Raw genomic sequence first — 13,150 nt, 5'->3', positions numbered from 1 at the left:
TTGAAATCATTGATGCATTATATTCTCCTAAGTCTCGAAGAAATTAATTGAGCTTTAAAGATATTCGACATAATGGATATCACTTTGAGAGTTTGAGACAATAAGTGAAGGAAATGTTGAATACCTTCACATCACGAATATTACCCAATGCACTAAGCATATTTTGGAGAAATTACCTGCATTCTCCACTGGTTTGTACTACACTGAAATCTATACAATTGAAACATATGCTACAGTAAACCAGAAATTTACAGATAATTTCACTGTTTGGCATGACCGGTTGGGCCATCCCGGTTCAATAATGATGCGAAAAATAATTGAAAATTCATGTGGACATTCATCGAAGAACCAGAAGATTCTTCCTAATGATTTCTCATGTGTTGCTTGCTCACAAGGCAAGTTGATAGTACGGCCTTCATCAACCAAAATAAATTATGAATCTATCAATTTTATGGAACGTATACAAGGAGATATTTGTGGGCCAATTCACCAATCATGTGGAACATTTAGATATTTTATGGTTTTAATTGACGCATCGAGTAGATGGTCACATGTATACTTGGTATCAACTCGCAACCTGGCGTTTGCGAGTCTACTTGCTCAGTTAACTAGATTACGAGCACATTTTTCAAATTTCCCTATGAAGGCAATTCGTCTTGATAATGCTGGTGAATTCACTTTTCAAGCCTTTGATGATTATTGCATGTCCGTAGGGCTAAGTGTTGAACATCCTGTAGCACATGTTCATACACAAAATGGTCTATCTGAATAATTAATCAAGCGTCTCTAGTTGATTGCTAGACCATTACTTATGAAGTCCAAACTCTCAATCTCTGCTTGGGGATATGCTATATTACATGCAGCAACATTAATTCGCATCAGGCCAACGAGTAATCAAAAGTTCTCCCCATCACAATTGGTTTTTGGTCAGGAACAAAAAAATTCCTATCTGAATATTTTTGGATGTGTTGTATATGTTCCAATTGCTCCACCACATCGTTCTAAGATGGGCCCTCAAAGGAGGTTATGAGTATATGTTGAATTTGAATCTCTATGCATCAATAATTAAATATCTAGACCCATCTACAGGGGATCTATTTAAGGCTCGATTTGCAAACTGTCATTTTAATATTTTATAAATTTTTATAATAATATAATTAAAGATATTAATAGTCAAAGTTGTGCATTAGCAATCTTGTCCAGTTAAAACGTTGCGAGTATTCTGGGATACAGGGAGTATAAAAGTACATTCCCTAAAACTATAGAACTACAAAAGTAGCTTGACTAAAACCATAAAAGTGCCTCCCCTAAACTATAAAAGTATCTTCCCGAAAACTATAAAAATATAGAAGTATCTTGACAAAAACAATAAAAGTACCTGACTTAAAACTATAAAAGTATCTGACCTGTACCTATAAAAGTAACTTCCCTAAAAAAACTGCTATTAACCTCCATCAATGAGCTTTAAATGCGTTGGGCTTATTTACAAGTGTGAACATGTCACACCAACAAGTTGATGGTGTGATTGGTCACATATAAGACTCTAGGTTCCTATTGTGTGAAAAACACGGGTATTTTGCAAGTGTACGTGTGTAAAAAAACAATCATTGTTATGTGCTTATGGCAAATGAGAGACAATAAAAGATTGTTTAATGAAAAAGTAAAAAAAAAAAGTGAATGTGGTGATGGTTAAATATTGGGTGGAAAAAAACAAATTAATTTGTGTAAGAAAAAAACAATAATGTTTAATTTTTTTTATTGCTTTATTGGCACAAATTTCTGGAAAAGTGTATGACTACAAATAGAAACAGGAAATGTTTTTAGCAACGTCCGAAATGGAAACATGAAACGTTTTGTGGAACGAAATGAGTAACAACTTTTGAACTTATATTTCGTAGGAGAATGGAAAAACTCACTTGCATAGACCCAATTATTACATAACCGGGAAGGTATATTTAATTAACAAGAATAAAATACTTAGAACTTCTAATAAATTCAGATAAATGAATAATTAAGGCCTGTTTTTTTTTTTATTTTTCCCTCCAAAATTTTAGTCCAGTTTAGATTTATTTTGTTCCAAAAAACACAGTCTTAATCTTCAATTCAACAACGAATCAATGAATCATAATGATGGCCTGGAAGGCTGGAAGCCTGATCCTCATAAATAGAAATTTTAATTGTGTAAACCCCTAAAAATTGAATAGGATTGTATGAATATCGTATTAAATAGTTTAATTGTTCTATTGACTCTTCTAATTAATTAAATCAGACATACGAAGTATTTTAAAAAAAATAAGAATTTGAAAATACTCAAGTTGTAGAAAAAGGGAAAAATAGGAAAAAAAAAAAAAAAAAAAAAAACGAAAGGTGTCGGCCTGAGCTTTAAATCGCAAAGTTAGCGTAAGAACATTTCCGTGCTGTCTCTCACTTTCACTTTCAGTCCCTCTGAAAATTCTCTCTCTTCTATCTCTTCCTTTTAATTTAATTTTCTCTCTCTCTTCTAGTCTTAATCCTCTGCCAAACTCTTTTCTGTTGAAGGAAACGTGTGGGTGACATTTCCATATTCTTGATTTTGATAGCTACGAACCCCAACTCCAACTCCAACTCCAACTCATTGAACATTTGAACTCCACTTCTTTCTTAATTAAATTACCATATTACCACTCTTATCTTTCCTTCTTCATCCTCTTCATTTCCATCATCAATATCGTCATCATCACCATCGCCGTGCTACTGTAGCTCTTTTCCCCTCTATTTATGGTACGCCATCTCTCTCTTCCCGCCTTTTTCGGCTTTATTTATTTATTCCGTCGTCACTAAGATCATCTCACGGTCTCACACTAGCATTAATAAGTTATTCCGGGTTTAAGCTTTTTTCTGGGTTTAAGCTTAACTTGCTGTAACCGTCATTATCTGGATTATATTTTAATCAGTCCCTGTTAGGCAGTTCGTAAGTTAAGATAACGTTGGATTTAAGTGGATCTATTTTTTATTTTGTTTTTGTTTCTGTTTGTTTTAGAATAAAGATTAAAGAGTATGAACATTTCTAGGGTTTTTGACGTGATGATGGGTTAGTTTGCTTTCACAGATATTGACTCTTTTTTTTTTCCTCTTTCTTTTGCACTGTTAAGCTTTTTTTATCATTTATTTTTCTATAATATTTTATTTAAAAATGTTTTCAGTATAATTTTGTGTGGTTGTTTTGAAAGCATTAGCTTGCCGACAGCAAAGCTGGTTGTACTATGTGGAGCATAGCACTTGATGAAATTGATATTTTCCCCCTTTTTCTTGTGGTTTTTCTCTCTCCATGCATTTTCCACATTTTTATTTTGAATTATTTTGCTTGTCACCATTTTAATGCAGGTTTGAAATAATGGAAATGAGAAACAATTTTATGCCGGAGTTACACGTGGCGCAACAACGGCGGCGAGATAAGCTCAGAGTTCAGCATTTTGAGGAATTACAACAGTCCAACAATTTCCACCACCACCAACACCAACACCACCAGCATCAGCAGCAGAATAGCAGCAGCACTTCTCCGATGCTACTTCCTCCACCGGAAATGTTGCATTTTATGGCGGCCTCTCATTCATCCAACCCCTTCCCTAACATTCACCCCACTCGCTTTGTGACACCCTCAACCTCGGATTCCTGTGACACCCACCAACAACAGCAGCAGCAGCAGCAGCCAATGCAGGGTTGCGAAAACTGGGTACAGAGGCATATGGTTGTACCGGAGTTTCTAGTTCATAATCAAACTCCTGAAATTGATTACCAGAATAATAACGTTCAAAGTTGGGGGAGTGGTGGTGGTGGTGGTGGTGGTGGTGGTGGGAATGAACTCCCTCTACTTCCTCCTAATTTTATCAGTCATCATCAGTCTAATGATGGCGGAGGACTTTCGCTATCATTGTCGTCGAATCAGATGTGTGAATACCAACATATAGGTGATCTTCGGGAATTAAAGCCGTTCGAGTCTGGCACCATATCGTCTGTTGTCAAACAATCAATGAACAGCGGTATCCCTAAGTTAGAATGTGGGAGTAATGATCAGGTGCAGGATGTTGCCGGTTGCTCGATTCAAGTGCATCGAAATGTCGGCCCTCTCGGGCCTTTTACCGGTTATGCTGCAATATTGAAGAGCTCTAAGTTCTTGAAGCCAGCTCAACATATATTGGATGAGTTCCTTAGTGCTGCTGGTTTGTGGAGAGGGAGTGAAGAGGATGAGAATGATCCGAGTTTAACGACTTCAAGGAGTCATAATATGGCTGATTGTTCGACTGCTATGGTCTCGAAAATGGATGGAGGAAATGATTTGAGTGGTAGGAGTCCCTCTTATGAGTCATACCGGCCGGATTGCCATGAAAGGAAAGCAAAACTTCTCTACATGCAAGAGGAGGTTTGCTTCTTTTTTCTTTGCTACCTTAAACAACTCTTTCTATTTATTCTTGTTACTTACTTCGTACAATTCAGCATTATATCATTTTCTCCATGTTTAGCTTGTGTGTATGTGTGTAAGATTGTAAGATAAGTATTTCATAAGGTCAATTTCAGTTGGTAAGCTTGTGACTCTTTTAAGTAGATGAGTTATCACATTTTGAGTTGTGGTTGAACCTTGTGAATTAGAGTACTATATACACATACTTCCTCCGTCTTTTAATACTCGCAAAAGTTTGGACTTTTGCTACTATTCATATAATCTACTTTGACTATTCTTAGTGTTTTTTATATAAGATAAAACATAGTTATGTGGGATCTTGTTAGATTCGTCTCAATGTGTATTTTCAAAATATCAACTTTTTATAATTTTTGAATAAAGAGAATTTAAGATATAAATGATCAAAGTTGTGCATTGGCATGCGTGAAACTAAGGAACGTTGCGAGTATTAAAAGACAGAGGAAGTATATAATAGACGGAGAGCTAAAATAACAATAAAAAGTACGAGTTTATAGTATGTAGTACAAATTATAACATAATTTTGCCAGCCTTACATACAGTGTTTGTAATATATTTATGAGTGTTATCTTCATATTTAAATTGATCTATATACGGAGTACACATTTTGACGAGTTTGTGACCAAATATTAGCAACCATTCAAACTAGATTTGACCTACATGCTTTGCTTGTTTGTAAACGATGACTGTAAACGTTTGATATTGGAGGAAGTGTTGAATTAAGTGCTGTTGGGTTACTTGATTTGACTGATTAGAGAAAATTAATCGTGTAACTTAGCTTTTGTCGAGCATCTAGAACGGTAGGAATAACATGTAAAGCAAAAACAAAATTAAGAGAAGAATTTCTTAACCAATAAAAGTTGGATGAATAACATAAATGACTGATTGTGACAATTCAACTAACAACTTCATTGAGGAATAAGGATACTATGTTACTCCCTACCAATTTTGTCTTCATTTTTAGGCTGATTACTGGTTTCACACCCACTTGTAAAGCTAGTACTGATGGTTGGCCATAGAGTAACTATTCGGATGCATTGAAGATATCTTCCTTTTATACTCCTTTTACTAATATTTTTGTAATCCACAACATGTTCTCTAACAAGGTTTCAATTTCTTTTGTTCGAAGAGAACAATATGTGATTCATATACTTTATGTGGTTATGGTTTCGTTTGCTTTAGGTTTGAGTAGATCGGATGGATACAAAAAATTTCATAACTAGAAAAGTTTTCAGCTTCATGAGCAAACCGCTTCCTTTTTTTCTTTGAAACAAACACATTATTATTCTTCCTTACAGAGAAACAACAAACAAGCTTTTTTCTAGACAGCTTTAGCTTCTTGTGAATGTGTTGTTTTGTACGGAGTAGAATGTAATTAAGGATCCAGTGTAAATGGATAAATAATTGTGTAAATGTGTTGTTTTGTACGTAGAATGTAAGACATAATAAACACGCATGATTGCGGCATGAATTATTTAATTTCTGATTATGTTTCGGATTTAAAAAGTGGTTTACCATTGTTGTTGAACAAGGTGCTCAAAGGGAAAAGGATAAACCACAAAGTATGTAAGACATATGATATGTGAACTATATATGATTTGGAGGTTTGTTTCCACATTTTCTCATCAATTCCTGTTGTACTTTGTTTTTTTGTGTGTTTAAGTCATGAATCACATACTAAGTTATATTCGGATGTTTTTCTAGAACCTACTACACATCGTTAAGGTTTGCAAAATTGCATTACCCCTTTCTTACTTTAATACCATTTCCAATATATTTGGCACTACTTGGTTTTAAGTTAATGGAAGTTTAGGTTGCTGATTGATGGAAAAGTTATATTCGGTGTGTGCATTCTTTTAACATGTTAATCTGGCCACACTGTATTAGGTATGCTTTTGATATAGCAATCGGTTCCTTGCAAATTTAAAACCAAGTGAATCAGGTTCCTTAATTAAAAAAGATTATGATTATCACTTAGAAGTTACACTTATCTATATATAAGAGCATTGAAAGTTTAATTTGAGATCAGATTAACCTTCTCTTCAACTTGAACAACGGTCAATTATTTATGTATTGTAGTATTAATCCCTCCGATTGAATTCATTCTAAAGTCTAAACACATAGGTAAATGATTTTATTTTTATTTTGTTTTTGTTTTTGATGGGAGAGAGTAAAATTTCTTAATTTTGTGCATCTTTACTAAATCTTGATTGCTTGTGTAAGCTTGTTACTTGTCCCGGACTTCCATTTGGTAGTGTGTTAATAAGATATGTGACTTCGAGTTGTCCAGAATTTGTAGTTACGTGTGATGTATTTGGCAATATACAAATATTTAAGTGAAAAATGCAATAAGAATATTTGAAAGGAGAACTTCAACCTTTTTAATTGTACTAGCTGTTGGAATATATTCAGCACTCAAAGAAATTGTACGATTCTGGTTTTAGAAAGTTTTATATTACCGCTGAATCTTCAATAAAACTGGTTTTAACTTTTTTGTTCTATTTTTATTGTTTAGGAGAATTTCTATTATGTTGTTTGAGGGAAGAGAGAGAATGAAAACTTGTGCAAAAAACTTGTGGTTTCCTGACATGTATTGTGAATTCGTGAAGATTTAGCTACTGGAATGCAATAATTATGATTTCCAATTAGTTTGATGCTTAGACGTGGGCGAAAAAATCTAACAAAAATGATTATTAACCATTGCTCGTGCACCAGGTAGCTAACTTGCTTAGGATAATAGGATGTATATAGGCGTCACAATTTTTTTCCCCTATTGTTTTGCAATAGTTTGAATTAAGCGGCAAGCTGTGTCACCTCGTTTGGGTTTTAGTCCAATGCTCTAAAACCTAGACTTGTAGACGTTTGGCTAAATAGGAGAAGTAATATAACTTAATTATAGCATTGAGGAACCAAGACCTGCATAAAGTTTTCCCATCAGACATATTGTAGAATTTCTTCTAATTTATGGTACAGTGCTACATGCCATCTCTAGGATTAAACCAATTTATCCTAAGAAATCTAGAAAAGTCTATTTTATTTTGTTGTCTGCTTTGTAACTCTTGGATGAACTTCTTTAAAATTTATGTGGCTTTTTAATGCTTGATTGATATGGAAATATGACATAAGCGCGCACGCTACATGTGTGTTTTTCATTGCTTTCTTCATGGTTTGGTTGGCGTGGGAGATTGAAGGGACGACAATCATAGAGGGTAGAGATGTTGGATGTTGTTTAGTATCATATATATAACTTTGTCATTTACTAATTCTGCTGTATCGGAGTACCTGTGTAAAGAAATAGGGTAATGTTGACCTGAGCATAATAAATAAACTATCAAGGAACAAAAAAGGTTAGAGTCCGTGGAGGTTTTCTATTTCATAGTGCTGCTTGGGATATTTGCTTTAGATTTATAGTTCATGCCTTTTCTAGAGTCTAGGGATGTTGAGTTAAGTGGATTACTTACTACTGACTACTAAGTTCCCCAAATGGTTTTTCTTTTGCATGCGTGATAGTGAAGAAACTACGAGGTCAGTCTTCTCAAGGGTTAAGGCTTGATGAGTTTTCAGAACTTGTACCTCTTTACTTGTTTTTCTTTTCTTAAGAAATTGGTCCCGTCCACCAAGACATTGGACTATTTAGATACGTGTATGTTGGCATTGTGTCAATTAGCTTTTACCCTAGACTCAAATTCGTTCTCAAAGTCTCAAGTCCATATGTAAGAAGAAAGCATTATGGAAAATTTTGTTGTTGGATTATGATGTACAACTCATGATTAATAAGTTGAAAATCCAACTCCTTCAATAAGAAAAATGTAGATTAAGGAAAATCATTTAAGGAGCATCTGGTGTATATGAAGCTGTTAACAGTCCCCCTTACATGGAAGTAAGTATGATGATTTTAGGCACCATAAGCTTGCGGATCATCTCTTCCTTGTAAGATTGTGGGGTTATATACTTATATTATTATGATGATGATCATCTACTATGCTCGCCATGTCGCCATGGCTTGCTTAACAGATGAAGTTTTCAAGCTAGAGTTGCTTGTACCAATGTTCTAATATAATCACAAGTAGAAGTTTGTTAGAACGCTTGAGCAAAATATAATGTAATTACAAATACGGTAGTATTCATGCTGTTATGTCCGCTAGGTAGTGAACTAGTGCTTGGCATATCTATGTGTAGTCTCTGTGTTTGTTTTAATTTTTGTTCAACTTTTGTTGAATTTGCAAAGTCTTAGTGATTTGAATGGTATGTGGCTTTTCTATAAGACTCCTAATTGGTTTAACAACAAATGATTTTCAATTCTATCATGGAAAAATCTCCTTTTAACATTGTTTGTTACGCATAGTAATAATAGTACACATCCAGCTATTCTTATAACTTTTGAACATGTTGCTTCATCCCTATTTAGGCAATAGTTTTACATGGAGGGCCATCATTGTAGCGAAAAGGTTTTATGTAATAGTGTTTGATTTACATGTTTCGAACTTTAAAGAATTCTGGAGGTAAATAATTGATAATATCATGTTGCAGCTTTTGACTTAAATATGCCAGTTGTGGGGTTTGCTGGCCCATAGAAGAGTACCTTTGTGTTGATCATGTCTCAGAACATCACTCTTTTCTCCTAATTTGGATATCTTTCTAGTCCACTAATTGAATATGGTTGATGGCGAATCTGTTTAACAGTATGAATCACTTCCGCAGATTTTTAGCTTACTCATGAATCATGACTTTTTTTTTTTTTACTATATTACATGTAATAAAGTAAGAAGAATTGAGCCGAGGATACATGCTTCTTTACGCTTTATTTTGGGGTTTTTTTTTTATTCCTAATGGAATTGTTTGCCACTTTGAATGACCATCATATAACTCCTGCTTAAGCTACTCTGGTGACAAGATGTACAACTTCGTTAGTGGAATAATTATGATTAGTCATTTCAAACATGTGAAGTTAAGTAATCATAGCTTTAATTTTCTTTCAATTTTAAACAAATAATCTATTATTAATGTTCTTTTGTCCGAGGGTGTCATCTAGGGATTTTACTTTACTGAACAATCTTTTATTCTTGCAATGTTTAAAGGTTTGCAAACGGCACAAGCAATATCACCAACAAATGCAGATGGTGATGTCAGCATTTGATTCGGTACCTGGGCTTAGCAATGCGACTCCCTATATTTCTCGCTCAATTAAGACTATCTCGAGGCATTTCAGGTGTCTGAAGAATGCGATTGCTGACCAACTCAAGCACATAAAGAGAGCTTTGGGTGAGGACTTATCATCTCCTACCAGCTTTCTCAGGGGTGATAGTAGTAGTAGTAGTTTGAGGTATGATCAGAATTTTGCGAAGGTCAGATCTGGTGCTATAGGTGGAACAGGTCATATGGGTCAGCAAAACCATGTCTGGAGACCACAGAGAGGCCTTCCAGAACGTGCAGTTTCTGTTCTAAGAGCATGGCTCTTTGACCATTTTCTTCATCCGTGAGTTTATGCTTCTTCTTTTTATCGTCCTTATAACTAGCATCTGTGAAGTGTCTGTACTTAGAGGACCTGAACATTCATGTTTGCAGGTATCCAACGGACAATGATAAACAAATGCTTGCTAACCAAACAGGCTTGACTCGAAATCAGGTGAGAGGATCACCTTCATTTGTTGTATTAGTTGAACAATGTTTTAGCAGTGTGATTTTATGTAACTTGCACGTAATAAAGATGCATGCTATTGGTCCAATATGACGTGTCAAGTTTCACACCCATGTTCGAGTAGAGGATACGACATGTTTTGAGGTGAGGAACTTTGGTGTAACTTGTGACTCCCTCATTCCAAAACTTAGTTTTTTTGGGTTGTCCTCTTTAATTCACCTCATAAAACTTTTTGTCAGCATTAAAAGTTATAAGTATATGATGACAAAATGTGAATAGAAAGTATAATTGTTTGATTGAAAATATAATTAACAGAACATAACTATTTGATCACAATGTGTAACTATTTGATTAATAAGTACAACTATTTGGTAAAAAGTTTTTCTTATACATAAGACCCCCTTTTTTATTTTTTTTTTTTTTTTTTCTGAGGGGAATATACATAAGACCGTCTTATATAGTTATATTTATATGTTCGCTAGTAATGCTGAATTACTTTGGATGATTGTGTGGTACATTATTCAGTTTTTACTATACAACCATTTATACATAAATTTGATTGACATTAGTACCTTCAAGTATGAACTATGAACTAGTCTTACATATGAACCACATTAAGGTGAGATGTGGAAGCTATTTAGGAACTATGAACTAGGTGAAGGCATTCCAGCCTCTCAAAAGGTCTACAATATTTGGATTTCACAACTCGGCAATTGTTTTGAATTACCCTCCAAATGTGATGCTTTGTCTAAAGTTTGATCACACCCCTTTCTTTCTACAGTTCAACTGAACATGACCACATGTATTCCTTAATATCGGAACTCCATGAGATTTCAATCTTATCCTTTTTATTTTGATCGACGTAGTTTTATTGTCTAAGTCATTGTTACCTTATTCGGTAGTATGATGTTGGGAACGGGTCCGCAATTCGCTACACAATTTGCTAATTAATTAGACCAAAACGTACCATTTTCATGTTATAATTTGCCTTTTCAGTTTGTAGTTCTAGGGGGGGGGGGGGGGGGTGATTAGGGAATTAGTTAGCACTGGTCTAAGTTCTTCATAATCTTACTTAGAAAGATCCGTAATGCGGAAATCCCAATTTTTTCACATTACTTTTCTGTCTTGAATAAACATTAACACCAATCCCTCAAATATGTCCATAAGTCTATCTCATTTGATTGGTTTTTTCTAGCTCTTTTTCTGAAAAGAGTATCACATACTTCTCCATCCATTTCTAAATATTTCAGTATCACATGTCATACATCTATACTCTTACCTTAATTGTGAAAAACAAAACGAGACTGAGGGAGTATCTATGTGAAGTAGTATATTTTTCTGGGATTCATGCACCTTGGCCATGTAGGCATGTAGCAGTTCACACAAGTATAGGTCAGTAGGTTAAGATGAGTCAATGAGAATGAAAGGATACGATGCAACTATGAAGATTGTAAGTATGGTTTAAGATATGATTTTTTTTCTTTGTATCTGAAGATTGTCGAATATTATTTTATGAGAGATAATGCTGCATACAATCTAATAATGTTCCTTGTGACCATGTGGCTTGCATTGGTTAGTAATAGTTCAGGTTTGATAATGTGAAAATGGATGCAGGTGTCAAATTGGTTCATTAATGCGCGAGTACGGCTGTGGAAGCCCATGGTGGAAGAAATACACATGCTGGAAACCAAAGGCTCGTCACACTCTGAACCGAATTCAAACAACAGCGTAATGTCAATCATTGAGAAAAATAGACAGGCAGCAGCAGCTGGTAATCAATCAGGCTGCAAACCGCCACCACCACCACAACCTTCGGATCCTGTGTGTGATAAGGAGTTGGAATGCTTAGTACCGTCAAGTTCCCTTGAACGGTCAAGAGGCGATCAGAATACAATAAACACGGAACAGCTGTTTCGAAAGTGTTCAAGGCTTGAAAGCCATCAAGTACCCAGCAGTATGGATAATTCATTCATGGGGTTCTTGCCTTACCAAAGGCGGGGGATCGAGCTAGGAGGGATAGGTGCTGTGTCTCTTACTTTAGGTCTGCGGCATGGTTCAGAGACTACTCAGCAGCAATTGCAGCATCAGTTTCTACCACAAGGGATGCCTTTCGGAGGTATTCATGATTTTTCTACCTAAGCCAACCATTTCGAGTTACCATGTTGTGCATAAAAGTAGGATCTGATTCTGTAAAACTGACGCGCTAGTACAGCGATTCAGAGGTAGTTGCACACTTGCACCAGTTAGTTTCCGAGCCACGCCGTGAACTTCTGTTTTTAAAAACTGGAAGGTATGAATGAAGTGGAATGTTAATTGTACACAAAGTTTCTTAAGGTAAAAAAAAGGTTGTTGCTCAAATTTTGTTGTAGTCAGCAGATGAGTAATTGTATCATTTGGAAATGGAATGTTACACTCGGTTTCTTTGAACATCAGAAGCTTATTTGAAGGTTACACTTTCATTTCTCAGTCTCTGAGGCGGAGAGACGGTGAGTGCATGATATCACTACTCCACCTCAATCTCTAATTACAAGAATTTGTAAGGTGTAAATAACATGTGTGTTGTTATAAAACTGTACTCCCTCCGTCCCAAATTATTCTTTATACTTACTTTTACACAAAGTCTTAAGTGATAAATGGTTGTTTGGTTATCAATTGTTATTTTATTGAAAATGTACGTGTGATAAGAGTTAGTAGAAGTATTTCTTTTTTAATTGAATGAGAGAGAGTGGGGATAAAAAAAAGTATTTAGTAAGAAAAAAGAGACTATAATAATTTTAGGTTATTCTTGATTTAGAAGTGTAACAAGTAATCTGGAACAGACGAAAAAAAGGAAGTGTAACAAGTAATTTGGGACGGAGGGAGTATAATTTAAAATTATAAGTCAAGTTTGTAAATACACTCGTAGTTATAAATGGGATCCACTAATTGAAGAAATTTCTTTTTGTTTCAAATTTTTTAGGTAGGTGTTAAATTTAAAAGTGGGTATTTGTATCATGTAAAAGAGTTTTATTTTGATTTGGTGAGGAGTGTTGAAATAAACACACGTGAGTATCTTA

The 13,150-nt window shown here is 34.9% G+C and overlaps 1 protein-coding gene across 1 annotated transcript; it reads left to right on the top strand.

Annotated features, from left to right (window-relative positions):
* The first annotated feature begins 2,409 nt into the window (after window positions 1–2,409).
* Window positions 2,410–12,685, top strand: LOC110803660 (BEL1-like homeodomain protein 9). The gene is made up of 5 exons (XM_022009190.2): window positions 2,410–2,760; window positions 3,364–4,399; window positions 9,535–9,932; window positions 10,022–10,082; window positions 11,709–12,685. The coding sequence occupies exons 2-5, from the start codon at window positions 3,374–3,376 to the stop codon at window positions 12,231–12,233; spliced, it is 2,010 nt and encodes a 669-aa protein (XP_021864882.2). The 5' UTR covers window positions 2,410–2,760; window positions 3,364–3,373; the 3' UTR covers window positions 12,234–12,685.
* The last annotated feature ends 465 nt before the right edge of the window (window positions 12,686–13,150 follow it).

This window comes from Spinacia oleracea, chromosome 2 (assembly GCF_020520425.1).
Source record: "Spinacia oleracea cultivar Varoflay chromosome 2, BTI_SOV_V1, whole genome shotgun sequence".
Classification (NCBI taxonomy): Eukaryota; Viridiplantae; Streptophyta; class Magnoliopsida; order Caryophyllales; family Amaranthaceae; genus Spinacia; species Spinacia oleracea.
Note: the sequence above shows the minus strand (reverse complement) of the source record. Positions and strands in the feature narration are given on the sequence as shown.